At 48.0% G+C, this 26,717-nt stretch overlaps 10 protein-coding genes across 10 annotated transcripts; 4 read left to right on the forward strand and 6 right to left on the reverse strand.

Annotated features, from left to right (window-relative positions):
- Window positions 1–315: 315 nt before the first annotated feature.
- mpt (putative DNA repair and transcription factor Ada) lies at window positions 316–1,026 on the reverse strand (the record flags this gene model as incomplete). Its single annotated transcript, XM_057253132.1, has 1 exon — window positions 316–1,026. One exon carries the CDS (start codon window positions 1,024–1,026, stop codon window positions 316–318), a length of 711 nt encoding a protein of 236 aa, XP_057106994.1.
- A 703-nt stretch (window positions 1,027–1,729) lies between these two features.
- N7479_005436 (dynamin family protein) lies at window positions 1,730–4,547 on the reverse strand (the record flags this gene model as incomplete). Its single annotated transcript, XM_057253133.1, has 7 exons — window positions 1,730–1,738; window positions 1,794–2,089; window positions 2,147–2,266; window positions 2,326–2,587; window positions 2,650–3,021; window positions 3,076–4,363; window positions 4,384–4,547. The coding sequence occupies 7 exons, from the start codon at window positions 4,545–4,547 to the stop codon at window positions 1,730–1,732; spliced, it is 2,511 nt and encodes an 836-aa protein (XP_057106995.1).
- Window positions 4,548–5,362: 815 nt separating this feature from the next.
- N7479_005437 (60S ribosomal protein uL2) lies at window positions 5,363–6,342 on the reverse strand (the record flags this gene model as incomplete). Its single annotated transcript, XM_057253134.1, has 3 exons — window positions 5,363–5,500; window positions 5,569–6,146; window positions 6,294–6,342. 3 exons carry the CDS (start codon window positions 6,340–6,342, stop codon window positions 5,363–5,365), a joined length of 765 nt encoding a protein of 254 aa, XP_057106996.1.
- Window positions 6,343–7,376: 1,034 nt separating this feature from the next.
- Window positions 7,377–9,391, forward strand: N7479_005438 (uncharacterized protein; the record flags this gene model as incomplete). Its single annotated transcript, XM_057253135.1, has 5 exons — window positions 7,377–7,562; window positions 7,671–7,840; window positions 7,942–8,071; window positions 8,131–8,499; window positions 8,549–9,391. The coding sequence occupies 5 exons, from the start codon at window positions 7,377–7,379 to the stop codon at window positions 9,389–9,391; spliced, it is 1,698 nt and encodes a 565-aa protein (XP_057106997.1).
- Window positions 9,392–9,885: 494 nt separating this feature from the next.
- N7479_005439 (DUF1770 domain-containing protein) lies at window positions 9,886–10,650 on the reverse strand (the record flags this gene model as incomplete). The annotated part of the gene is made up of 3 exons (XM_057253136.1): window positions 9,886–9,927; window positions 10,046–10,246; window positions 10,342–10,650. 3 exons carry the CDS (start codon window positions 10,648–10,650, stop codon window positions 9,886–9,888), a joined length of 552 nt encoding a protein of 183 aa, XP_057106998.1.
- Window positions 10,651–10,855: 205 nt separating this feature from the next.
- On the forward strand, window positions 10,856–12,248 carry N7479_005440 (adenosine kinase; the record flags this gene model as incomplete). The annotated part of the gene is made up of 7 exons (XM_057253137.1): window positions 10,856–10,907; window positions 10,962–10,977; window positions 11,034–11,184; window positions 11,241–11,582; window positions 11,642–11,979; window positions 12,040–12,153; window positions 12,212–12,248. The coding sequence occupies 7 exons, from the start codon at window positions 10,856–10,858 to the stop codon at window positions 12,246–12,248; spliced, it is 1,050 nt and encodes a 349-aa protein (XP_057106999.1).
- A 1,028-nt stretch (window positions 12,249–13,276) lies between these two features.
- Window positions 13,277–16,341, reverse strand: N7479_005441 (uncharacterized protein; the record flags this gene model as incomplete). The annotated part of the gene is made up of 5 exons (XM_057253138.1): window positions 13,277–14,275; window positions 14,335–14,888; window positions 14,942–15,770; window positions 15,835–16,105; window positions 16,166–16,341. The coding sequence occupies 5 exons, from the start codon at window positions 16,339–16,341 to the stop codon at window positions 13,277–13,279; spliced, it is 2,829 nt and encodes a 942-aa protein (XP_057107000.1).
- Window positions 16,342–17,139: 798 nt separating this feature from the next.
- N7479_005442 (Zinc finger C2H2) lies at window positions 17,140–17,966 on the forward strand (the record flags this gene model as incomplete). The annotated part of the gene is made up of 3 exons (XM_057253139.1): window positions 17,140–17,487; window positions 17,546–17,635; window positions 17,688–17,966. The coding sequence occupies 3 exons, from the start codon at window positions 17,140–17,142 to the stop codon at window positions 17,964–17,966; spliced, it is 717 nt and encodes a 238-aa protein (XP_057107001.1).
- An 807-nt stretch (window positions 17,967–18,773) lies between these two features.
- On the reverse strand, window positions 18,774–21,531 carry N7479_005443 (C2H2-type zinc finger protein; the record flags this gene model as incomplete). The annotated part of the gene is made up of 3 exons (XM_057253140.1): window positions 18,774–21,228; window positions 21,295–21,349; window positions 21,408–21,531. The coding sequence occupies 3 exons, from the start codon at window positions 21,529–21,531 to the stop codon at window positions 18,774–18,776; spliced, it is 2,634 nt and encodes an 877-aa protein (XP_057107002.1).
- Window positions 21,532–23,747: 2,216 nt separating this feature from the next.
- Window positions 23,748–26,598, forward strand: N7479_005444 (STE11 family mitogen-activated protein kinase kinase kinase; the record flags this gene model as incomplete). Its single annotated transcript, XM_057253141.1, has 4 exons — window positions 23,748–23,929; window positions 23,985–24,058; window positions 24,117–24,268; window positions 24,328–26,598. The coding sequence occupies 4 exons, from the start codon at window positions 23,748–23,750 to the stop codon at window positions 26,596–26,598; spliced, it is 2,679 nt and encodes an 892-aa protein (XP_057107003.1).
- Between the last annotated feature and the right edge of the window lie 119 nt (window positions 26,599–26,717).

Raw genomic sequence — 26,717 nt, forward strand, 5'->3', positions numbered from 1 at the left:
AAATACCATAATCTATTTAATCTATTTAATCTATGATAATCTATTATACTCGCACGGTGCATAAGATGGCTTGCAAAACGGGTTTCAACTTTGTTTCAGTTGGATCAACGTTCGGCTCTGATGTATTTGCCGAACAAAATTAAGAAACTGTGGGTTTTGCACAATGCCAATCGAATTTAAAAATGGCTTAAATGTAATTTCCTTGATCAGGTATTGCACTATATATTATTAGAGATTATGTACTGATTCTCCAGCCCTAGACATATCAGACAATCGTAAAATCATATGGTCCCATAAAAAATATAAAAAAAACCATCACTCAGCCAAGATCATTCTAGGATCAATAGATAACGAGTCAGGCACCCACGTTTGTTCTGGTTCGGAAGCCAGTAAAGCATCGAACTCATTCCAGCCACTCATAAATGTGATTTCGGCCCCAGCCGCCGATAGACCCCCTTTCTTACTCCTATCTAGATCCAAGATCCCACCCCTATCCCCAGAGGCTGAGCGTGGTGTTTCAACTCCAGAAAAAGGATCGGATGAGTTCGGCGAGTGCAGATTGCTCTGCACAAGACTCTCTACATATTGACCGGGCGTAACGCCCACATGTTTCTTAAACACACGATGGAAATGACTGGCTGTCAAGCCAGCCTCCGCCGCCAGATCTCTTAATTTTGGTTTCATCCCTGTCGTCAGAATGTTCCGGATTGACTCGCAGGCTTTGTCAATCATCGCAGTTTGGGGGTTGCTTTGAACCGCCGTCTGTCCCGAATGCGGCCGGCAGCGCTTGCAGGGTCGGAAGCCTGCTTTCTCTGCTTGCGGAGGGGTGTCGTAGAATTGGACGTTAGCACGGCGGGCTAGTCGTGCGGCGCATGAGGGGCGACAGTATATTTTTGTAGTGAGGACGGCGTAGACGAAGTTGTTGGCTGTGGTGTCGCGGGTGGCGATGGCTTGCCACCGGTCTGAGTTGGTGAGAGGGTTGGGGCTGAGTCGGGGGATCTCTTGGGGTTTGGATAAATCTGTCATATTTATGGGATATTCAGACTGTAGATATCTTCAAGGTTATTGTATTCATTGTGGCATCAAACTTCAGGTAAAGGGAGCCTCGGGAAATCTGAGGTTTGATCTCAAATTGTCCAATCAGCGTCCAGATTAGCTCCCAGGCCTCAATCTAATGGCGTACACGTACATACATCAGGGCCATCATCTACGGTGTATATAATACGCAGAATTAAATATTCTCACTAGTACTACATGCATTTGTGTATGTTTTATCTACCTTCCCGGTTTCCTTCGAGGCCATTTTAGTAGTAGTATGTTTGTGTTCCATCCCGTTCTTATGTTCCACTATATATAACTATACGGCAGCCGCGACCTAACTGTACACATCACTTACCAAAAAAAAAGAAATCATTGATATCGTAACATATTCATCCCCTGAACCGGGTAGATTTATTCCCAAGTTAGCATGGCCTCAGTGAGCCAAACTACTAATGCTAAGTCGAAACATTCCGCAAGTTTATTTGCGCGTAGTCCCCTAGTCGGAGCTCCTCGCTAAGTTGATATCAGCATATGTTTTCCTTTCTTTTTCAATATAACTAAAGATTCACTAAATCCGAAGATATGTATAGGATCTACGAACTCCGTGGGAGTAATCAGTGAATGGAGGCGCAAGGCAAATGATTTGATACAATTCTATAGTACATATGTAGCTGATCTCGTGTCTTTCTCAGAAACCCTATATAAGCAATCAATAATTAGCACAACGCTTTCCCGCGCATCCCTCAACTTACACTCGCTTCTGCGTTAAAGTGGGATTTCCCGTCCTTCGGGGTAGTTGAGCCAAAGCCTTTACTACCCGATCCAAACTGCCCATTGGCCGTTGGGCTGGACTCATTCCCAGGAGGCCATTTTACACTGGGCATCGAACTGAACAGATTGGATTTGGCGGCGACTCCATTGTTAGGCTTAACCTCGCTATTTCCTGTGCTCCCTAGACCGGAGGAGAATTGAAACTTTTGACCTGTGCCAAAGCCGCTCTTATTCTGACTTGAAGGAATGATCGGCAAAGGAGGCGTGACGATGGACTCTGGTTGAATAGTTGGCGTTTGCACATATCGAAATGGTACCTGGAAATGCTACATACCAGTGGCAGCAGTTGAAACTTCTTGAAACAGACCAGGGCGAGGAGTACTGGGCGCCACCGGAGCTACTGGAGCCGTCACTGTATGCTTTGGAGTCTGGGTTCGGGGGGTTGACGGTTTTGCTGGAATAATGTGCTTGTTAGCCTGTGATTCCATAAATCGATGTTTGGAATTTAAATACCCAAGATAGGACGAGCACGCAGCGAAGAATCCGCTGTGCTGAAGGCATTGAGAGTCTGTCTTCCCTTTCGTAGCTTTTCGAGCTCTTCATTTAGACGTTCCCTTTCCTTCTGAATGTTAGATGGCTCTGCTGCAATTTCTTGAATCTGCTGATCATCCATGTTAAGCACAGTCTTGCCGGTGAATATATGCTCCAGAGGACATAGAAGACAATTTTCGATCGCTAGGATTGCAACATTATCGACACAGGTCACGATCGCAGTCTGTAAATGCGAGTTATTAGAATAATTCGGTATCTCATCTCGAATAAGCATATCTAACTCACCTCGTAGTAAGCCTGCATTTGATCAATAATTTCTGCTGCTGCAAACTGGTCGCTGGATGACTGTAGCTGAGATGTTGCTCGCTCCAGATCTTCGACATCGAAAATATCTTCAGTAGTTTTCCCCGTTGAGGGGTTAGATTCAGATAAGTGGAGGTTTCTTTTCAACGCGGCAACCTGCCGGTGCTTCCTGGACTCCTGGATCTTGGAGAGAAATAATGTTCCCACGGGCAGTGGATGACCCCTTTTGGTGTATGAGGTCAATTCACTGAGCTTCGCTAGCAAAGACTCCTTCATCGTCTCCATTTCCAATCCGATAAGGTGTCGCATGAGCAGAGGACGAGTGTGATCATCTGTGAGGTCCTTCAGTACCAGCTGGATAAAGTACTCGACCGAAGCTTAGGTATTCAACAGATGAGATTTAGCAACCGCTTCCCAGGGCTGGCACTGATCCCGGAACAAAGTCCCTACAAGCAGCTGGTTTGCACTACCTGGTAACTTGATTCCTCGACTTTGGCGGGCCTGTTCTTTGATCTCATCCACGAGAGACTCCTGGGAAATGTACTGTGGTGTCCAATCATCCATGTAAGGCTTGGATCTCTCTTTTTCGACGTCTTCAATAGTTGCTGGCTCTCCAGGAAATTGAATAATTCGCCGGTTCCCTCGAACGCTCATCGCTTCAGCAAAGCATTCATTAAGCTCACGAATTATTGCCCGCAGTCGGCGAAATGGAGCGTCTTCCGTGGTGGGCCTATGGTCTTTGAATTCACCGAAGAACTCATCGACGTACGATCCATTCAAGGCTTGGTTTGTGATCCGTGCAAATCTGCCGCTGACATCGACAAGAAAGTTGCGTTGGCCCTGAAGGGTTGTGCGCGGCTCGCCCATTTTTGCCAGTGTCTCCTCGTTACGAGAAATCCTTTCTTGTATGTCCGCCATAAGACCAGGAAGATTGCGACGGACATGAGCAAGTAGTATTTTGCTGAGACGATGCCTCAGACTTTCAATCCCAACTTGGTCTCGAGGAAGGGAAGCCCATCGTCCCATTTCAAAGAATTCCTTTTCTTGAATATCTCGCGCATCATCGGAAATGTTGCGCGTCTCAAACGAGCGGTTGCGCAATACATGCCATCCAAGTTGTAGCTTGACCTTTTCGTTCTTGATGAATTGGATATAAGTTTCTTGTTCGTCGGAACCCGCTTCAGGGATATCGGGTTGCGTGACAATACCCAAGACCCTCTCATATTTGGGATCAAAAGTCTGCGCGATGTTCAAGACCTTCTGGATATGGTAATCGGCCCTTGCACTGATGACAGCCAGAATAATAATCCGGGAGCTTTTCATGTACTTTCCCGTCAGATTCTGAACGATCTCCATTCCTTGCGCGTTTTGTTCGCTGCTGCTGGAGTAGTAGAGCCCTGGAAGGTCAACCAGAGTCAGCTCTGGCTTTTCAGGGCCCGAGATCTCGACTTTAAGCACATCGTCGCTAAATCCTGTGTTTGAAGGATGGGTGCTGGAAAGTCCCATGCATTCCTTCGCTTTTTTGATCAGTGTGGGAAGATCCGCACTGGAGGAAAATGATTCGGATGTGAAGGCTCGGAGCTTGAGTTGTTCCTGATCATCCTTTCTCGAGTCGCCGGGCTCAATGGATATTTTGATTCTGTCGTGAGGGCTTCGGCGAAGTATGATTTCGGTCGCAAATCGAGTGCAGATATTGCTTTTGGATGGAAAGCGCACTCTGGAGATTGCCTCCAGTACAGAGCTTTTCTCAATAGACTGATTTGAGGCAGCTCTACCAGGCCTCCAACCCCAACGGCACACAACTCATCAATCTTGTCCAGCAGCTCTGACTGTTGAGACTGTAGCTGGTTCATAGTCTGTTCATCAAGTGGCGATGACATGGTGAGAATGTTCTACCTACTCTTCTAGTAGGTGGGGTTGAGTGGGTTTTAGGGGAAGGTAAGGGGAATTAGATACATATACTATACTCCGTACTAATCCGTAGATCGGATCTTATTTCTTTATGCTTAGCCCCACGTATTGGTCTGTGTTTGCGCCCTCCACTTCATCTGATAGTCAATTTCACGAATCGACTATGTCGGAGCTCCATGCTACATGTATAATATTTCTAACCTTGTTTGGGCTGCAAAATTTCTGCGCTCTGATTCGGGATGCCTGTATTCCTTACTTGGACTGCATTACTGATATGTGCTAGGTTCATAAATATGAAGTCAATATTGAATGTTGACCTTGGAAGGGACCAGACCTATACATCCATCATACAACGTACTCACGCAATTTTGGCACTGATGTTGAAATTATTCGAGGGATGAAGAAAGCATTTTGGTTCACTGTTGAATGACATCGGTAACATGCCATGTTCACAACGATCATATAGCGCAATGTATACATGTATCGATGAATTACGGCAGACTGTAACATCTACTAGGGTGAGGGAGGTCAGGAACGATGAAAAATTTAAAGGTGTATCATTCCACAGCCCCAAGAGCTTTTTGATTTCGTTTCTGCCCTGTAGAGGCCAACCCCGGACCCCTTTCCATCACCCTTTGATTTGTTCGACAAGAAAAAGGATGACCACAACCTTAATTCGCTAAGGGCGCATGAGACGCTCATCCGCAGGCGCCTAAGTACATTTGTCTCATAGCAGAATTCCATTTTCAACCCGTCACAAGAATAACTCCAAGAAAAAGTACGCTTAATCCTTGGTCTTCTGGGTACCGCGGAGCAGACCGGTTCTGCGGGCGGCAATGAGACCAGCCTTTTGACCCTGGGTAGCGTAGCGGGAGATGGTCGAGGCCTTACCGATGTGCTGGTGGTTACCACCACCGTGGGGCTGTAGAGAGAGATGTCAGAGATTGCGGTCCTGCATGTTATCGGGTCTTTGTGTAGACTGAAACTTACGTGATCGACGGGGTTCATGGCAACACCACGAGTCTTGGGCCAAGAGTTGCGCTTGACGGCGAACTTGTGCTTGGCACGACCGGCCTTGAGCAAAGGCTTGTCGGTACGGCCACCACCGGCAACGATACCAACCATACCGCGGGCGGTGTTCTTGATGACCTTCTTGGCACCGGAGGGGAGCTTGACACGGGTCTTGCCCTCCTCGGGGTTGTGGCCAATAACGGTAACGTAGTTACCGGAGGTACGGCCAAGCGCACCACGGTCACCAGCCTTCTCCTCGACGTTGGTGATGACGGTACCCTCGGGCATGGAGGCGAGAGGAAGGACGTTACCGACGGTAAGAGCGGCGTTCTTACCGGCGTAGATGAACTGGCCGGTGTACATGCCCTCGTTGGCGATGAAAGTCTCGGTGATCATCTTGAACTTGTAGGGGTGGCGGAACTGGACCTTGGCCAGGGGAGCACCACGGCCGGCATCGTGGATGATCTCCTTGACGACACCACGGGTGTAACCGTGAGCCTCAGCGAAGTCGAGAGTCCGGAATTGGGCAGGGGCCTTGTTCAGGCGGGTGTTGGCCGCTGTAAAGTAAAGAAAAATTCGATATCAGCACTCCAATCTCCTTGCGAATCTGTGTGGTTTTCCAATGATGTTCTGGGTTTCCTCCTCGCTGCTCGGGATGCGCAGCCTCGAAATTTCGTGCTGGGATGGTTTGCGGTCGCACTCACTGAAAATGGAGCCACGGCCCTTCCTCTGGTTGCGGATGACACGACCCATGGCGACTGTCTATACGAGGATCCTATGTTAGTATGGAAGTCGAACAGAAATGTCGTAGGAAAGTGGTAAGTCGTACCTCGAAGTGAAGATAGGCTTGTCGTTGACGAGTTGAGAAATCATCGGACACGGGGACTTGTGTGGGCTTTAGGGTGCGGTCGCTAATCTAACCCAATCGGGCATAGCGCATGGTCGCTTACTTGAATTGGGTTGAACTACAGCAACACAGGGATTTCCAAAATAGGCCTTTAATCGTTTGATTTATATGGTGTTCATGAGTAATAATAGTTTTGCTAAATTGAATGGAGTATCTGAAAGTAACATCGACTCAAAAATTTCTATATAATCTTTATTTTATGCCTAAAGGGACTCTTCCAGCTCAAGCCCTGTAGATTTTGGGAGGGCAAGTTATGTCATCACATACACGTGATTGCCAAGTCTCAATATCGCCAAGACTCTCATTTTGGAGTTGTCACTTTTCTTCCTTGAACCTCAAAGCAGCTGTGTCTGTATATTCCATGCTTTATCTATGGGTTTGATGTGATGAGATTATGAATGAACTAAGACCCAAAACTTTTTTTTGGACGATATCTGCCTCTCAAAACATTACAGATATCAATATCAAATGGTTGACAAAACTCGTCGCGTGCTTCTAGTATGAAATCAACAGATATGTAAAGTCGTCTCAACCAGTCGCATCCATTTTTCACTTGGCTATTTCTTCAGCTTGATCGCTTGTTTGAAATTATCCAATAGAGCTTCATCAGTCCCTCGTCGGCCCTCTTGATCTTGATCTCTATAACAGACATTTGCAAAATCCAAGCCGCTTTCATGTCAATATCCAATTTGTTTGAATCATGCTCTTCTAGAAGACAGCGAGAAGCCTCTGTAGAGAAAAAAAAAGTTACAAACAAAGGGAGCAGTTGTGTCCTGAGTCCTTTAAATAATCGCTCTTCGGGCGCAAGCTCGGTGCAGACGTGACGCTCGATTGCGCGCAACTTGCTTCTTCCTTTACCACCTACCCCATCACTTCCACCATGCCTTCAGATTCAGAACTTTCATCATTATCATCAGCACCTCCGACTGATGACGAAGCTGCCATGGCGATTGACCATCCAACTGGTATCACAAAGTACTTCAAGAAGGAGTCTGAGACGCCGCCACCGAAGCGGGAACCTTCACCTCCGCATGAATACGTCGTGGCCGACAACCCCGATATTGCGGTAAGTTTACTTCGCAGGAAGATTTTGCGCATTGCTTGATCCACGGACATGTATATGACGCGTTTGGTCAACAATAGGACACGCTTGCTGAGTTATCGCAATCTTTAGTTCATCGTCACGTTCCGCGCGCGTTTCCATGAAGTGTTCCCCAAAGGAGTGCCACACTACGGCCCACAGGATATTGAGAAGGGAATTGAAGAGTCTCCCCCTGGAGAATATATCGAAAGACTGCTATGCGCATTGCTTGGGCTTGTTCTAAACCGCAAGAAGGAAGTCGAGTATGGTTGCCCGATACTGCGCGGAGTTTAAAGACGCGCGCTTTCTACCCCACGCTATCTATTATTAAGTTGATTGCTAATTTAATGTTTGAAATATACAGACGAAACCATTTCACACGTCCCCTCGAGGAAGCAATCCATACACATCAGTCGCAGTGGCCAAAAGAATGGGAGGGCAAAAATCCTCTTCATGGGGGTCGCAGCTTTGCGACCATGTCCCCCGTGGAACGTGTATGTTTTTAGGACCTACCACGGCACCCGACCTGCGATTCTGATATGTCTTATTTTAGCTGCGTTTATTGAAGGTCCTGATACTGTGGTCACTCTCGTCGTCCGACGCAGTCCAGGCGAAGATTAAAGAATCCTACAAGCAGGCACGCCACGATGACGATCTCAATCAGCCATTGTCTGTTCAACCCTGGGGTCGGGATAGCCTGAAACGTCGATATTGGCTTATTGAAGGGCACGATGATACAAACTTCCGTCTCTACCGTGAAAGTAACCCAGCACTCAAACACAATACTTGGTGGAGTATCGCGGGGAGTATTCCGGAGCTGGAGGCCGTCGTGGAGAAACTTGAAGGCGAAAAAGGCACAAACTCCAAGAAGCTCAGCGAGAAAATTCGCGCTTCAATTCCTCGGTTCGAGGCATCAGAAGAGGTGATTTACTATCTCGAGAGTAAATTGGATTTTGCTAATAAATCATTAGAAACGGAGACGCCGCGACTATCGTCTCGCACGAAAAGCTGCCTTCGTTCGTCCAGATCCTGGGTTCTCCATGTATGAAGGTCGTACACGCGGCAAGAAACTGAAATACACGTACTCGGACGACGAAGACTTCCTTTCTGACGATGAGCCTTCCGCCCGCCGCTCCACTAGAAATGCAGCTCCTACGGAATCTTCCATGGAGTCTAGACGCCCTCGATTCACGGCAAGCGGCAGGCAGATTCGATCTCGCGCCGGGGGCCTCTACGGCGAGGCTCTGTTGTCTGGCCAACGAGACGGTGATGAAGAAGAGTTCGATGAAGATGAAGAAGAAAAAGTAAGTAGACCACAGAGGACCCGGACTTCAACCCATCCCAACGGATACTCTGGATACGACGCCGATGATTTGGAGGATGCATCTGAAGTCCATTCAAGCGCGAATGAAAGTGGCAACGATTGGCGTGGCGTTGAAGACGATTTGGAGCATGATTTCGAAGGGGACAATGAAGAAGACGAAGAGAGCGCAGATGAGCCAACCGAAAACGAGGAGCCAGAAAGCCTTGTCGTGCAACTTCGATATGCTAAGGGAGATACATCTAGCAATCTGGAGGTCCAGATTGACAAATCACCTCCTGGGAAAGACGTTGAAATGAAGGATGCCGGAGAAGCTGTTGCAGCCCAAGCACCGCCGACGGCCCTCCCTCATCAATCAAACTCAGATGCGCAGCAGGATCCGACCATGATTGCACCTTCACATCCTTCTGCTCCGATACCCCAAGAGCCAACCCATTCTGGAGCGGCCGTGGCTGCGCCATCCGTTTCTTCAAACGGTGCGAATCAAATTTGAACCATTTAGCTGTAACTTTGGTTCTTGGTTCAATTTGGCTCGAGAGAGACCAGGAATGTATATCTACGAGTTGTTGCTAGATAGATCTTTTTGGATTGCAATTGTACTTCCGTCGGACCGTGTGTTATGTTGGTACGGTGTGATACGTTTGAAGTAATGGAATAGAGGTGCCAAAATACAGATCGTCTTTCTCATAAGTAATTGCACGATGAGTTCGATACACAGTAGAAAACCCTACAAATGGCATGTACTCAAAATCTATATAGATTTATGTTGTGCCGACAACGCAAATTTTGTATTCTGACACGGCATCAGGTCTGCCCGGTACGCCAGATATCTGGCAACAAATAAGACAGTCTAATACACAGTAAAGTCGAGGGATATAAGAAATACAAATGGGAATCAACAGCAGGCGCCCCCAACAGCGCAAACGCCAAAAATGCAAGCAATGCAGTGTACACAGAAGCCAGTTATTAGACCGCTGGATTAAAATACTAATAGGTCGCATCCAGCGCAAAGATGGCCTCAGTCAGAGCCTGCAGAGAACTGGGCCGTGTAAAACTGCAAAAACTCCTCGAGCGTCAGCCTCTCCACTTCTGCCACTTCTGGTCGAGATCAGATGGGAAATCGATGATTAGGGAGGCAGGTACTCACATTTTCAACATCCGATGCTAGTTTAGGATCCCTGACTGAGCCCACGCCCAATTGCGGAAGATGCCAGTTGTTCACTTCGTACCACCATCTACGAACACGACTGCCGAGGGTGTGGCCGCTGACTGAGGCATTGCGGTTCCAGAAGCGCCAGCCAGAGAGCGCGAGTGTCCAGACAGTCCCTTGGATCAGGGGGAGAAGTACCTAGAAGATAAAAGGGTTGATGTGTTAGCCAGGTATTAACAAAGAACTCATCCTTGACACCCCAAAGGGATCGACTGAATCGCGACAATGCATACCTGATCCCTAGTAGTAATCCATGCTACTCGTCCCCAGGTGTCGGCATCCTTAATGCTGGCCAGATAGCTCTGTTCGAAGCGTAGATCTGGAAGAGGAGGAAGATTCTGTCGCCGGTGGACTGGCCGAATTACTCGGCTTGGATCGACAATGTCGGAGGCGATGCTGTTTGTATCGGAGTCCGGGCCTACCACGACTGGTTGTTTCTCTGAAGCTGCCGTGGCTGGGTTGATGTCATGAACCGGGTCAGGATTGCGGTTGATACTTGCAGATTGGAGCATCTGCGGGATTTCCATAGCATGGCCGGCCATTTTTGTGGATTATATATGAAGGTATGAAGCAATTAAAGAGCTTGGAATGAATTGAAGCACCTCAGGCGGTTCGGCCGTTACCGGTAGACTGGGGAATACGCAGTCCGCTCTTTTCTGCCAACCCCTCCATAATCCTCGATATCCTCCCACTTCCCCCAACCTTTTTACTTCAATTCTTCATTTTCATTCTCATTAATCATATACAATGGCTGCTCCTCAAGGTTACCCTCTTCTGTGTTTGGAGAACCCTCTCCTCGGTATGTGAATTATCATCTGGATATGTTTATAAAATGCTAACGTGTTTACAATAGACATCCAGGCTCAAGGGTATGAATGAACCTGAAGTAAAATGATGAGTTCTAGATACTGATGATATTATTTAGCGATGCCGCTCTCCTGGAGAAGTATGGACTGAAGCCCAATGATGCTATCCTCGCTGAGGACAAGCACATGGGTATCTACGAGGACCTGCTTGCCCGTGATGCTAAGCTGATCCCCGGCGGTGCTGCTCAGAACACTGCTCGTGGTGCTCAGGTAAGCCTTGAGACACTCTTGTAATACTCAATATTGATATTGACAATTGTTCCCAGTACATGCTCCCTGAGCAGTCCGTTGTCTACGTCGGCTGCATCGGTAAGGACAAGTACGGTGATATCCTCAAGAAGACTTGCGAGGAGGCCGGTGTCCACACCGAGTACCGTGTTGATGAGACCCAGCCCACCGGTAAGTGTGGTGTTGTCATCACTGGCCACGACCGCAGCATGTGCACCCACCTCGCTGCTGCCAACGAGTACAAGATTGAGCACCTCAAGTTGCCCGAGGTCTGGTCTCTAGTCGAGAAGGCTCAGTTCTACTACGTCGGTGGCTACCACCTGACTGTCTGCGTGCCCGCCATCATCGCCCTTGGTGAGGAGGCTGCCGCTAAGAACAAGGTATGTCATTTGCATTCCGATGCATTGGACCTCTTTTCTAATCTACTTATTTTCATCAGCCCTTCTTGTTCTCCATCTCTGCTCCTTTCATTGCCCAGTTCTTCAAGGACCAGCTGGATAGCGTTCTCCCCTACACCGACTACACCTTCTGTAACGAGACCGAGGCTCTTGCCTACTCCGAGGGTCACCAGTGGGGCACCGAGGATATCACCGAGATCGCCAAGAAGCTCGCTCAGCTCCCCAAGAAGAACACCCAACGTCCCCGTGTTGCCATTGTCACCCAGGGCACTCTCCCCACCATTGTCGCCATCGGCTCTGCTACCGGTGACGTCGAGGTGAAGGAGTTCAAGGTCCGCGAGATCTCCAAGGAAGCCATCAACGACACCAACGGTGCTGGGTGAGTGATATTAATCTGAACAATCCCACATTTATTTATACTAACCTCTGTCCCATATAGTGATGCCTTCGCCGGTGGTTTCTGCGCTGGTATCGTCTCTGGCAAGTCCCTCGATGACAGCATCGACATGGGCCAGTGGCTCGCCAGCAAGAGCATCCAGGAGCTTGGACCTTCGTGAGTTTTCCCCAATGTAATACGTTGTAAGAATACTAGCTAACAACTTTCATCGCAGCTTCCCCTCCCCCAAGCAGACCTACTCTCGCTCTTAAGCGTTCACAATGTAGGCTACGAACAAAAGCATAGACTACCAAACACCTTCAACACATCTCCCAACCTAATTTTGGAAGATCTTGTGCAATAATCCAGTTCAACAACCGGATGAGCACCACCTGACTTTGGATGATTCAACCCTCTATACCCAATTTTTTTCCTTTTCTTAAAACTTGATGACTTCAACGTACTGTCTGGAAACGAACAAACCCCATACTTTCTTGAGAATCTTGTCCTCAAATTATTTGAGCTACTTGATAAATGAACATATTCGGGCGATATACCTTTCCATTTATTCACACTCGTCCCGTAAACTACTAACTATGAAAAAAGCACGTAAAATGCAAAATTGAAGTTCAACTGCCTAGAAAACTGGCACGACGGTATCAAGACAAGAGGGTAATGGGCCCCAAGCAATCTGTGGACCCATACTCATTTCGAAGATCACCGTATGTTCGTGCCATATGATTCTTCAACGACGAAAGAAAAGAAGACAAGGCTAAGGTCAATGGGGATAACGTGGTTCCAGGCCATGTTACATGAAAAGAAGAAAAGGAAGGAAGAAAACAGAACAAAATAAGCGTCTCTCCTCCAATGGCAAATTGCCCATGTCCATATCCTCTTATTGATCATGTCGCGTTTTGAACGCACGTATCCGTCCAAACAAATTACGAGGAGAGCGAGGACCGAAGAAGTTCCTGCATTCTGGAGAAAAAAAAACCCGATGTCCTCGCCACCAAAGAAATAGTGCGGGATCTGCCCCTTGTGAACTGCCTAGCAGTGATACAATCTCGTCTGGTCGTTGTGCAGGTGCAAACTGTCGGAGTAGGCCTGAGTGTGTAGACTCAAGGCAAGAAAAGTCGCATCGTAGTACACAGACGGCCACACTCACAAACAAACACAGTACACGCCAGGATAGTTGGAGGTCGAGTTGCACTGTTAATTTTGACAGCTTGCCCGGCTGGTAGTGTGATATGCATATGCACATAGAAGAACCTAAAAAAAAATGAGAGCTTGGATATTCGAATCAGCCTCCTTGGCCACAGGGTGGGGTTTGACCGATTGCTCCAAGCTGTGTTACAGGCTTGCGTCCTCCAATCCCAGAGTTGTAGGGAGTTGCCCCAGTGAGGCTGCTAGCGATGAAAGCATCATTGGCCCATGAGGGATGTCCCAGACTGCTGGGTGTTGTCTGGCTGGGGAGTTCGAATGCACCGAAGGTCGCTCGGCCATGATCCCAACCGCTGGCGGTGGGACGAGAATGAGACATGTTGGATGACACCCACGGCGTGGGCATTGATCCTACATCCATTGAGTTTGAAAACTGAGTCTGGGCCATCAAGTGCTGTCGGTACATAAGCTCATTTGCTAGCTGATCGTGCGACGGCGAGCGCTCAGAGGACATGGCATTCCCAGCAACCATGGGGTGCAGTGGAGCTCGCTGGCCAGGTTGGGGGCCAAGACCAGGAGGCGTTCGTGGAGGGGCGGCGTCTCTCAGCGGCGTCCAAATGCTGGGGAGACTGGGGATGGCAGGCCGTGGGGTATATGACTGAGCCGATGGCACCCTGAGAGGGGCGGCTACACCCATGACTGGTGGACCAAGCCCAGGTGGAGGCGCAATTGGGGCGCTGAGTGGTGGAGAGTTTTCGTCACGGAACGGATAAGCATTGACATTTGATGAGACATGCGTAGGTGTTGATATCTCCCCCGTGCTCATGAAAGCAAATTGGTCATTGGGTGGGGTTTCATACGTGTCCGAGTCAACAAGTCGCTCAACGCCCTCGACGATCTCATGCATGTTGGCGGACATGGATGCCGATGCAGACTGGGAACCGCCGAACAGACTTTGGGCTTCTGCAGCAGTGTACGGGTTTTGAGCGGCCTGTGAAATATCCTCGCGCTCAATACTTGCAGCCGAAAGTGCATGCTGGCGGCCGTGAGGGCTGGAATAGAATTGTGAAGGTAGATCCTCTTCCTGATAGATAAATGTCTTCTTATCTTCACTATCCACAAGAGCCACCGGGATTTTCTAAACGAGATTAGCAATCTGCTTGTTTGTTCATGACATCTTAAGAGCTTTTCACATACTCCTCTCACCACCAAGTCGAGCCCATCAATCACGAATTCACGAATTCGATAGAGCATTTCCATGTTAGGGTGGATTCTTTCAATCCCGAGATCGTGCATCCGGGGCTTTGACTGAGCACCACCTCGACCGTATCGGCGAGAAGTGGCATCCTGATCCAGAGGTGCAAAACCAAGACTTTCTTCGTCTTCTTCCAATAGGTAATCAATCTCGGGAATGTTGACCACATCGAATGAGGATGCGAGCAGGCTCAGAGTACCAGCATAAATTTTCCAGAACTCTTTGATCTGAATCGAGAGTGCTGAATCCTTTTCCTCTTTCTGCTCAACCAGAGACTGGTTATTTGTAAGTAGCCAAGAACTGTAATGTCGAAGCGCGGGTAGGATCCGACGAGCAACCACGGACACCTTATCTGGGATAGGCAGTGCGTCTTTGCTATTTGAATCTTCAAAAGAAGCAGTCCGTTCAAGTTCGACCAACAGTATCTGCAGTAAGGTGAAGAAGGTTTTCACGTTGATGCGCTGGAAAAAGACGCGGGCATCTAGGACAGATTCATCTGAGATATGGGTAAGCAGATGCATGAATAATGACAATTTTTTGGACCCTTACCAATAGACCGGACCTTGGCGAAATCCTCGGCCGCAATATTGATGAGACAGAACTTCTGAAGTGTCCCTTCTAATGATCGCTCTCTAATTTCAACTGCTAATTGACTAATAACTTCACTCTCTAACTCATCGTGCTCTGGGAAGTCGGTTCCCTTGTAACACTTAGCATGGAGATAAAGAAACCATGGACTCAAGGCCCTTCCAGGAATACCGGCATCTTCGGGGCGAATCAGCTCTCGTTTAGCCCAGGCGCTCATGATTTTTCGGAGTTCAATCTCCAGATTGCCCTTCGCAGTAGGATGAGGTTCTTGAGCTGAAAGGGCTCTGTAGAAGTGATAGGTGGCACGAAGATGATTTCCATCCGCGAGAGCGATAATTGCCAATTGGTTCTGAGATGCACCCGATGCAGGGTTAATCACCGACGCCAGATCATAATAACCGATGGCAGGGCCCCAGTTACGATCTTTGCTGACGAGTTCCGATTCCCGGTAGCGGGAAAGATCTCCCAGCCGGATAAGTGTTGCGTGGCATGACTGGAGAATGAGCTTGCGCAGATCATTGGAGGGTTTGATAGGAGGTTGGCCGGACAGATCTAGAAACAACCGCGGGTCAGCGTGTCTAGAAACCGGGTGCGCAGCCTGTATGCCTGCCTTACTCTCAAAATTGAACTTGCGCGCAACTCTCTCTAACTCAACAATCCCCCCAAAGCGCGATGACATATGCTGGATGTATCCTCGGTAAAACCGCTGGCTTGACTTGATGAAATCGAGGTAATGGCGTTCTAGTTTCCGCCTCTCAACTGGTTTTTTCTTGCCATGCTCTTCGCGAAACTAATTGACACCCAAACACAGTCAGTTAAGCCATTCTTGCGAAAAGCTCCAGTGGGGTACTCACGCGAAGCAACTGCTTGCGAAACCGATTGTTCACTTTCAAGTGCGCATCCCAAAGGCGACTCTCCACGTCGACCTCGCGGGCAGCATTGAAGTCTAGAAGGATTGCATTTTGAGAAGAAGTTCGGAACCTATATGAAAAGAAGTCAGCCTTGATTGGGCGTGCGCGCGCGGGGCTTGTCACTGACTCGGAGAGGAAATGTTCGAATTCATCGAATGTGCGCCGTTCTTGCGTAAAGCATTGCAGAAGCTCCTTCTCAGCTTCTATCGCAGTCCTGTATCACACAACTGGTCAATGTCCACAATCCAGCCGAATTCGGGGGGAAAGCACTAACTTCCAGGCATCCGGGAACGAGGGCGCCATCAGGGAGTTAGCCCGGGAATCCCGAGCGTCAACCTCGCCGGTCAGATGGCTATGGCTTGGAATGTGAGCGGCGGAGGAGCCATCAGTATGTGAAAGACATGAAAGCGCACGCTGATGATGAGAGTCGAGTTGAGTATGAAAATGCATAAATGCGGTCCCCGGGTCTACTATCCGCGATGATTGGTGTTGCCAAGGCGGGAGGTATTGTGTTCCGTATGTCGATTACGGGTTTTGTTTCATCTGATCAAAAAGGACCGTCAACTGACAAGTCAAAGGAACGTGAAGACAAATGCGCCGATTGGGAGTGTCGTTATGGACTGTCGTCTTACAGGTCACCGCGCTCCATTACATTGTCACCCTTCATACGAAATATTGTAGCATCCATGACGCATGGGAGAGACTTAACTAGGTATTTTTGCCATCCGCTGATGTTTTTGGATTGACTTCAAGTTGGTCTAACTATAAATTCTGTATAAGTTCAGATTTTGTTGAACTCTTTGTATAAGATGTTGATATCATCCATGGATGTGCTACTATATTGTGCTGATATACTGTCTATAAAATTTGACTGAACCCTAACGGGCGACATCTAAGGGAGGAAAATATATTGAAAGATAATTGAAAGTAAGATGAGCATGATTTCAACATTCAAAGTTGCTACCTACGTATACTTAATGTATAATTTTTTTTTGGCCAAGACCCTACTAGTACAGTCTAAGCTAATAGCTGCATAGTAGGTAGCTGCTAACCTTAGAAGTCGACCATCGTCCAAGCTTGCTACCTAAAAAAATTATAAAATCGCATATAAAATCGCATACAAAACCTCCTGGGTATTCTATACAGAGAAGGCGGAGAGTGGAAGAAATTAGGTCCTGCATGGTCGGTGTACTCTTCCGTACCCTCGCCAAGTTGACCTATCAATCCATCTGCAAGGCGAATTAGACCATGTCTAAACGACCCCGAAGCCGCTCGAGATCTTCATCTCTGGATCAAGACTCAATATCAGTATCTTCAGTTGCAGTGAATACCACGACTCCCCCTTCTGAGCGCAACAAGCTCATCGACAGTGGTACCAATACTCTCCCCGAGGTGATGCATTGCTCCTTACCGCCTCATCGCGAGACGCTCTCATTTGCATCCTACGAAGATTACGAGGTTCATTATCTTCAATCTCATGTCAATCGCTGTTCCGAGTGCAGCAAGAACTTCCCCACTGGCCATCTGCTCAACCTACACATTGAAGAGAACCATGACCCGCTAGCTGCTGCGCGGCGAGCCCGTGGTGACAAAACTGTAAGCCCTAATCTCCTACCAAATTGGTTTATGTACACTTTACTAAACAAAAGCAAAGTACGGATGCTTCATCGAAGACTGCGAGCGAAAATGCTCGACTCCACAGAAACGACGGCTACATCTTATCGACAAGCATATGTTTCCCAGGGTATGGTTCCAGGTCAAAGTAACACCCCTTACGTTACTAACACATTCTACAGAGTTACAACTTTTACATTGTCAACGATGGCATTGATACACAGACATCTATGCTGCGACCTATGAACAGCAACAGACGACGCATCTCAACGTCATCTGCCCTGGAGGGCAGGTTGCGCCGCCGAAGCTCAGCGTCTCAATCGAATCCACCGGCAATAGCAATCCCTGAAAAGAAATCACCAAATGAGATGGACATTGACGAGCTGGAAAAGTCTATGTCTGCTCTGAAGTTCGTGCCTGCAAGCGTCACCAGAAATCGCAACAAGGTGTCTAGCAAATAGCTTTGTCTGCAGACGGTGTGCTTGTTTTGATACCAATACGCCTTCCATGTATGAGAGATGAGATAATGACGAAAATTTATGAGTGTCTGAGACGAATTTACTTTTCACGGGCCTTTCTTTGGTCTGTACAAGGGCCATCCATGTTGTAGATATAAAAATTAAGACCTAGGTCTAGGAATGAGATGTTGACTAAAATATCCCAGACATTCGGACAAAAAAAGATCATTGCAAAGATACTGCCTCATTAGAACCACACCAAAATGTACAACTGAGGTGTTGTTCAAATAGATGTTGCCGCCCCGAGTGAAATGTTATGTCCGAGGTCCACTGAATAAGAGTAGTCTCCAAGAAAGAAAAAAAAAACAAGTCCAAGAAGGAAAAAGAGAGTTACTTTTGAGATCTGACTATATGCAAGTTCTAGTAGAAACAAGATAAGAAATTTGCTATTGTCCACAGCGAACACCGGGTATAGACAGCACTAACCAAGTGACCAGGTCATAATACATCGAGATAAAACAAACATTGAACCCAAATAACCTTACGTCCCAGTGCCCTATATACAAAAACTCCAGATATCATCCAAAAGAGAAAACATAGGATCATTAGTATGGCGATTCCAGGGCCATTAATTTTTTTTCTTCTTCGCAGAGACGTTAGTTGCACCTTTGCCCAAAAATGTGGGCCAAGCATTAAACCTTATCTCCGCACACCATGGGGATACACCAACATTCACTGCACCCGGGGGTTTTCTGTTCAATAGAACAAAGGCCAAATTCCCGAGTGACAGGTCCCCTTGAAACACTGAAATTAGAATTCCAGAAGATCAGCATAGGCATCCAAGCTTGAGCCGACCAAATCAACGATCGCCCAGCTAGTATTGCCCTTGAAAGTCCGCGCCCAGACGCGGACAATCGCAACACTGAGTTGCCGCACTTTATAAGGATTCGCCATGAACTCCATATCCGGTGCACCAGGTGGATCAACAGCCATTTCAGTTTCATCCATCATACTCTTGATCCACAAGAGCAACTTCCGCTCATGCTCCGACAATCTCTGCTCAGATTGCGTTGTGGGAATAGCAAGTAACCAGCGACTGAGAAGAAAAGCGCATTCCAGACTACAGAGCGAATGCTGAATGCTCCAAAAGAATGAATGTGTCCTGGCCACAAAGTCAATTCCCAATCGTACAGGGATTGAAAGAGCATGGGCTGAGTGAAGCAGCGCCATAATCAGCCGTGGGCTACGTGCGATGGCAGGGGATTCAGTCAAAGCCCCTGCAATTTGGGCTGGATCTTGTGTGATAAGATGGCGGCAAGGACCCAAGTCAACGTGTAAACGTATGTAGGCGAGTCCCAACAGAGCCGTGGAAGTAAATGCAATTGGACCGGCCGGATTCTGAGGATCGATGCTAGATTCGGGTGTGCGCTTCCATAGGGCCTTCCAGGCGCTCAGTGAATTATCCAGTACATTCAAATCCTCGTGTCTCAAACTGGTGCCCTGCATTTGAGGCGCGGAAAGACAGAGCTGTCGAGCAAAGAAAATCTGTTGGATAATGGCGTGAATGAGGATATAGTTTCCAAGGGGGGATATGGGCGCCGACGGAATTGACATGGATGATTTGAGGAAGAGCCTGGCAAAGGCCTCTTGGAAAGGTACCTCTGATACCTGCCTGGTGCGATGAACGCGGCGCCATTGTGGGGCATTGGTTGCTTTCCAGAGCTCGTGAGAACATGGCATGTTCAGCTTCAACTCTGCGTTCAAAATCATAGGAGGGATGTTATACATGATCGAGTGGAGGTTGAAGAAACAGTACACGATAAGCTTTGTACGTCTGTTGCCTTCTCTCCGCACCCACTCCTCCCAGCTTATAGGCTCTGAGGTGGGAGGTAGTTCAGACAAGCCGTGTTCACGCACAAGCCTGGCCAAAGTACTCTGGAGTGAGAGAATCTCCCGCAAAAGCTCTGGATGTCGTTCCCAGGACGCGAAGACAGTCAGTAGCAAAAACGTTCGAATCACCTCCATATGAGCATCCGAGTCATCCAACGTGTATATTGATGCGTTGAGTGGGGCGTTCGGCATTTGCTGATGATGTTGGAAAGGGCTGCTCGCCGTGTTAGAAATCATTGATGAGCCACGAGAGTTATGAAACCCAGATGGTGGGGATATATAGTTCCATGACGGCTGAGGCACTTGCTTGCTGTCTCGCCGACGAAGTCGCTCCAATAAAATTGCTTTCGCTGCATGGAAAAGGTCGATGCCCCGGCTGTTTTCAAACCGATAGTGTGAACCAGCAGCTGCCAGCGCTAGCGTAAGTTCAGGGGAAGTTTTAGCAACCGATAGGGTAGGAACATGTACAAACGGAAGATGTTCGTTCAATCCGTTGATATACCCGGCGAAGAACCGAGATAGGGCATGCCGCGATGGCGGAACAAATCCTTTCGGAAGAACATATGAAAACTCTTCAAGTTTCGAAATGAACGCTTGGCGATCCGAATTAGAGATGTCCCATGCTGGTCGCGTGCTGTCATCGGCAAGGCCGATACGATCGTCCATTTCGTGAGATTCTGGTTGCAGTGATGGCAGCCGAGATCCAAAATTTGAGAAGGACGGGTGGTCTTCCGCGGTGCCCCGCGGGTCGTTCATAATATCCCCGCCAAGTCGTGTTGATATCGTCTCACGGGGCGGTTTTGAATCGATCGGCATACCTGGCGGTAACATAGGCTCCTCAACCGACGAAAACACGCCTGAATCCCAGTCGGACGACAAACCCACACTTTCTAGGAAAACCGTGAAATCCTGGACAGGGTCACCAAGATCAGTCAGATCGAGAATTGAAGGCTCTACGCCGTAATTATCGGCAATTGCCCTCTCCTGGACGTGAGGAAGTGGTTGTGATGTAGGAGCGACTGTATGTTGGGGTTTTCTCATGGACTCTAGGCTCTCTTGTTGACCCTCCAAAGCGACGTGGCTTGCGGCATGAGATAAAAGATTTAAATCATATCCCCAGGAGGGATTAAAGTGAGGTGTATCTATAATTGATGGAGTCTGGACGTGGACTTCAGGTGGTGGAGGAGGCACTTGGGTGTGGACTGGAATGGCATCTGCAAGCTCTAACATGCGCGACTCATGATGGGCGGGTTGGATGATGTTGGACTGAATTGGTATTTCATGGTTGTTTTCGTGACCATTCTGAACCCGATGTTCGCGACTGGCTGCACTTTCGGCAGGGTGGACTAATCGCTCATGTCGCACTAAAAGGTCACTGCAAAAATTATATTGATAAGCGATTGGCATTCTATTCCAAGGATTAAGCGCAATAGGAGCCTACCTCCGAGCAAATGATTTGGAGCAGATGTCACATGAAAAGGGTTTCTCTTTTGTATCTGTTGTCCTACATTAGACAAATTCCAGGGAGCCGGAAGTAAGAGGGGGTTACTCAACGGGTGCGGAGATGGCGTTGGAGATGCTCTAAGCGAGCAAAAGATCGACTGCAATATTCACACGATAGGGACTTTCGGTGAGCAGCACCTTTCTTTTTAGATTTGGCTGATTTCTCGTCCTCCATCGTTTTTTGGGGTTTTGGGGGATAGAATGGGGGAGCGCACTAGAGAGGGGAAGAATTTGAGGCTGCGGGCTGTTTGAGCGGGGAAATTGGACCGAAACCCCCACAGTGAGGGGACGGTCACGTGTTGTATAGAACTATATGGGCTCTACCAGTATACAAGCACATGAAATTGTTCTATTCTACATATGGTCTAACCCTTATTCTATGGCCTGAAACCTGGTGGAGATGAGTCCGAGTTGCTTGATGCTGATGCCCAGGCCGGGTATGCATGCGCTCGGGTCTCCACTGGTGCGGAGAGCGTTATTCGATTGGAAATTGTCCGATATAGATAGGGTCGGCTGAAATTACATATTTATGAAGCATTGGTAGGATGACTATTACATGGATGTTCATGGCAACCCTTGTACTGCAGAGGACTCTAAATGAAGGGTATAGGGCTCCCATCTATATGCCCTAGTACTTTATCCTCAAAAAGAAACTACTGATATTAGCACTTGAAGGCCTTCTGCTTCCTTTTCTATTGATTGTGAAGTGGTATGTAGGTATGTAAAGATATAAAAAGATATGCAGTGCTTCATAACAATGTGGTATTTCATAGTGTTTCATATTAGCTAGTATGAACTAAATAGAACAAATACATATATATGCTATCTTGATTTTGTATTTACAGATAGCATCGCTCTTTAGTTAATTGAGTTCAATAGAATCTCACTAGCAATTATTTGCATATCAACCACCACGGCGTAAATCCATATGTAAGACAAGCCTACTTTGTATACTTGGGCAGTTTCACCCAATAATAGAGCGACCCAGGCAGTGTTTCACTAGTGGGGGCCGGTACCACTTTTCTGTTTTAGTGCCTAATCGCCGCGTTTGGGCCTAAATGAGATTCAATTATGAATTCATTATGGAACTGATAAGAAGTCGCAAATCTAAAAGTTAAGGTGTCCTTCCTGCTAGGAAGAATTACAATAGCCAAAAAAAATATGGTGATACCAGCTCCAGATCTTCTAGAGTATTGATATAACTGGATTATGTACATATATTGTATGTAGTAGTTATAAGGGTACATGGCAAACTGTGCCCATCGGTACTCCGTAGAGTGCTACCTAGATACCTTCTGGCCTATGTAGGCAAGCATATGAGACTCACTAGAAGATAGAGGATATCGATTTTAGAGACGCAAACCTTACTTTGTAGAAGCGAGCTAGACGACTATATTGCATATGGTTATTGGCCAACCTCTGGATGACCGTCGATCTATATATTGCTAGGCAAGGGGGTGGCAAGCTGTCATCTACATCATAACCCTTTCAAAGTACTTGAGTATGGATAGTGTGATAGACTGACTTATATGGTTAAACCGGATGGAATAACTAATATACGTATAAGCAGCCTAATCATTCAAAGTGTTAAGGCGCAAGTCATAATAGTACCTATTATGGGAGCCCCGAGCCACTGGGGATAACTTGGGACCACTATGGAGTAAATATCTAGAATCTTCAGAATCTTCAGAATCAAAGTTGTGTATTTTTTTCAAGTAGATGAAACGAGCATGAGACACCTCAGATAAAAACGCGTGGAGGAAACATCCATCTGCCTTCCGCCCAGGCCTCCACGGCTGCATGTACCACCTTAGTCAGAGACTCCCGATGCCCATTCCAGCCCTGGAGGGTTTCATATCTCAAACTCCAACTGGAACTCCTTATCTCGGGCATCTGACTTCCAATTTTCCTCTCTGTCAATTTCCTTCTCATATTCAAGTGGGGAGTTGTGATCTTGATAACCCGATCCAAACCACACTAAGTGGCCCCGATCTCGCCCCAAAAAAGCTCAGACGGTAAGTCGCATCGTTGAGGTCCCTCATTTCGATTTCACCCGCTCTACTGGAATCACCCATTGTTTTACCCTGGTCAGTGTCTTTCAATATTCATTGTGGTTGTCTCTACTGTCCCTCTACTGTCTCGTTACCTCTCCCGACCCCTCAGCAACTCCCGCCGGGGCCGAGTGAGAATCAAACCCACCTGGAACATGCAGCTGACTGGATATTAGGGAACCGGGATTATGTGTTGACCGAGGTCGCATCTTTCTTCGGAACCCCCGTTCAACTCAACGCGAAGATCCCCCGAAAGTCTGGAGGAAACAACGCTGCGCCGATCAATCGCAAGCGACCAACACGTGAACCCGACGAGTTATTCGCTTGACCCGATTTAGCCATGTTGGCCCCTAAGCAGTATTCTGCACCTACAAGTGTATCTACGTCCCAATCACCAGCCGCATATCACACCAGTTCATCTCAAAGACCCGCGACGGCTACAAGAGCTCAGGATGGGATGGGGTTTGCCAGTCCAACAAAGTCAGAGCTTTCGGAGGGGCAAGATGAGCTTGCATCAGTCAGGTAAGGCTTCTTAGGGAATGGACCGAGATTCCGCAGTGATTCTGACTATCGACAGAGCTTGGGATGAGAGACGAGTGGTCGCCTGGCTTCACAGCATCAAATGCGGACAATATGAGTCGATGTTCCGAGGTACGCATACACACGGCCGTTCTAACTTTGCGCCGGGGATATCACTAACGGTTTACAGCCAACAATTTCAACGGGGATAATTTACTCGAATGCGACCAAAAGATCCTGCAAGAGATGGGCATCAAGAAAGTGGGCGACCGAGTGCGCATTTTCGTCGCTATCAAGCAACTCAGAAACAAATCCGGAACAACGTCACGACAGAAAAACATGGTGGGTTGTGTGGAATTATATTGGTCGTCGCTTCTACTTTATGCTGATTCTCGATGCAGAAAACCCTAGCTGCGCTCGAAGCCACGGCGCTTTCGAATTCCTCCCGCTATGCTCATTCCCGTCTACCATACCGACGCACATCTCAGCTGGCTGATGATGGTTATCTGAACAACAAATCTTTGTCTCAGCCTGCGTCGCCACCCGCCGGTGACTCCGAAAGAGGCCCATGGCGCAAGGACTACCTTAATCATCCATCTTCAGGTGGCTCAAGTTCTGGCCGAAATCCTGGCACTCCGAACGAAGGTCGACCGAGCTCCCATCCTCGAAATCCTAGTATTGATGGTCTCACGATGGGCCCTCTCCCATCAAACTCCCCTGTCATCCGTGTTATCCACACCGGCGGACAAACCAAAGTCTTGGATATTCGGAACTGCCGAACACCAGATGAAGTTATTTTGTGTGTGCTGAAGAAACTACAGCTTCCTGAACACCAATACAGAAATTATTGTTTCTATGTTCTGGACGGATTGGATCCAGAATTATCAAATTGCCGGAAGCTCACCGAATCGGAGCTCATGGAAATCTGCGATGGCTATAACAAGTCCGAGCGAGGTCGCTTGATTCTACGGAAGATCCATGCTGGGGAGCCCGATGAAGACGAGCTTCGTCGTGCATCTCAGCTTGCATATGATGAAAGCCAAGCCACCCACCAGCACGCTCTGAATAATTCCAACCAGCGCCAGAAACATAAGATCCAGCAACTTACCGGCGAATCTTGGCATAACATTAAGCAGCCACTTTCTCCGCTGGGCCCTCGACATCGCCCATCCACCTCCAGTGTTGATGAATCTCAAGGGCCCAACAATGAGCGTAATCCCGTCGCTAAACTTCGCTCGTTCTTCGGACAGAGACCTCCAAGTGAGATGATTATTCACGAACTACAATCATTCTTCCCCAGTCATGACCGAGAGAACATTGAGAAGACTATGCGCAGATCTCAACGTTTGAGTCGTGCCGCAAGTCGTATGAGTGTTGTGAGCAACTACAGCGTTGCATCAAGTATGAAAGATGCTCCTCCTCTACCGCCATTGCCCCAATTACCTCCAATTCCCAGCATTGCCGATGCATGGCTCCATGGCCCGGGAGTGGCACAGGCAGTACGAGCCCCGCGACCCATCTCAGTTTCCAAATTCAACCTACCTCAAGCGTCATATCGAGATTCTATTGCATCCAGTTCCCTCCAGCCACTTCAGGAAGAGTCACCCACTGAGCCTAACCGAAAGTCATATGTCTCCTTTGAGAGTGGCTCCGACGAACCGAATCCCTTGCGCGAGTCGCGCCAAAGCTTTGAGAGTCTCAGTGTCGCGGCCACAGATGGAGGTTCCTTTAACGATCGTATGAGTATGATTGTAGCCGAGGATGGCGAAGAAGAGGACGATGTTCTTGTGGACTTCTTAGCTGGAAATAATTTTGCACCAAAGAACTGGATGAAGGGATCTCTGATTGGCGAGGGTTCTTTCGGAAGCGTTTACCTGGCTCTTCATGCTATTACTGGAGAGCTTATGGCTGTCAAGCAGGTTGAAATCCCATCCGCCACTAAGGGCACAGAATTTGACCAGCGGAAGAATCTCATGGTCAATGCTCTTAAGCATGAGATCGAGCTGCTGCAAGGAATGTCCCATCCCAACATTGTGCAATATCTCGGCACCGTCGCTGACGACCAATATCTCAATATTTTCCTGGAGTATGTTCCCGGTGGGTCTATTGCTACAATGCTGAAGCAATACAACACTTTCCAAGAACCCCTTGTCAAGAACTTTGTTCGACAAATCTTGGCCGGTCTGTCATACCTACACGGCCGGGATATCATCCATCGTGATATCAAGGGTGCCAACATTCTAGTTGACAACAAGGGTGGTGTTAAGATCTCCGATTTCGGTATCTCCAAGCGTGTTGAAGCATCCCACCTTCTCGGCGCCCGCGCTAGTGGCAGCGGTGGTGGCCATATCCACCGCACATCTCTCCAGGGAAGTGTGTACTGGATGGCACCCGAAGTCGTGCGGCAGACTGCGCACACCAAGAAAGCCGATATCTGGAGTTTGGGTTGTCTCGTCGTCGAGATGTTCATTGGTGCCCATCCCTTCCCGGATTGCAGCCAGCTGCAAGCTATTTTCGCTATCGGCAGCAACAAGGCTCGCCCTCCTGCTCCAGACAATGTGAGCCAGGAGGCCGTGGATTTCCTCGACATGACTTTCCACCTGGAATACGAGCAGCGGCCTAGTGCTGATGAACTACTCCAGTGCGAGTTCTTATCTGCACCTATCGTATAATCAGCGGTAGCTTTAGTTTCCTTTCCCCTTTTCTCTCCTGTGTCTCCTCGATGCATGCATGTATGTAATATGATTTTACGTATGATGGTGACTTTCCAGTCTATTGAACGATTATCCCG

The sequence above is a fragment of the Penicillium vulpinum genome (genome assembly GCF_028829585.1).
Source record: "Penicillium vulpinum strain IBT 29486 chromosome Unknown utg000003l_segment0_segment0, whole genome shotgun sequence".
Taxonomy (NCBI): domain Eukaryota; kingdom Fungi; phylum Ascomycota; class Eurotiomycetes; order Eurotiales; family Aspergillaceae; genus Penicillium; species Penicillium vulpinum.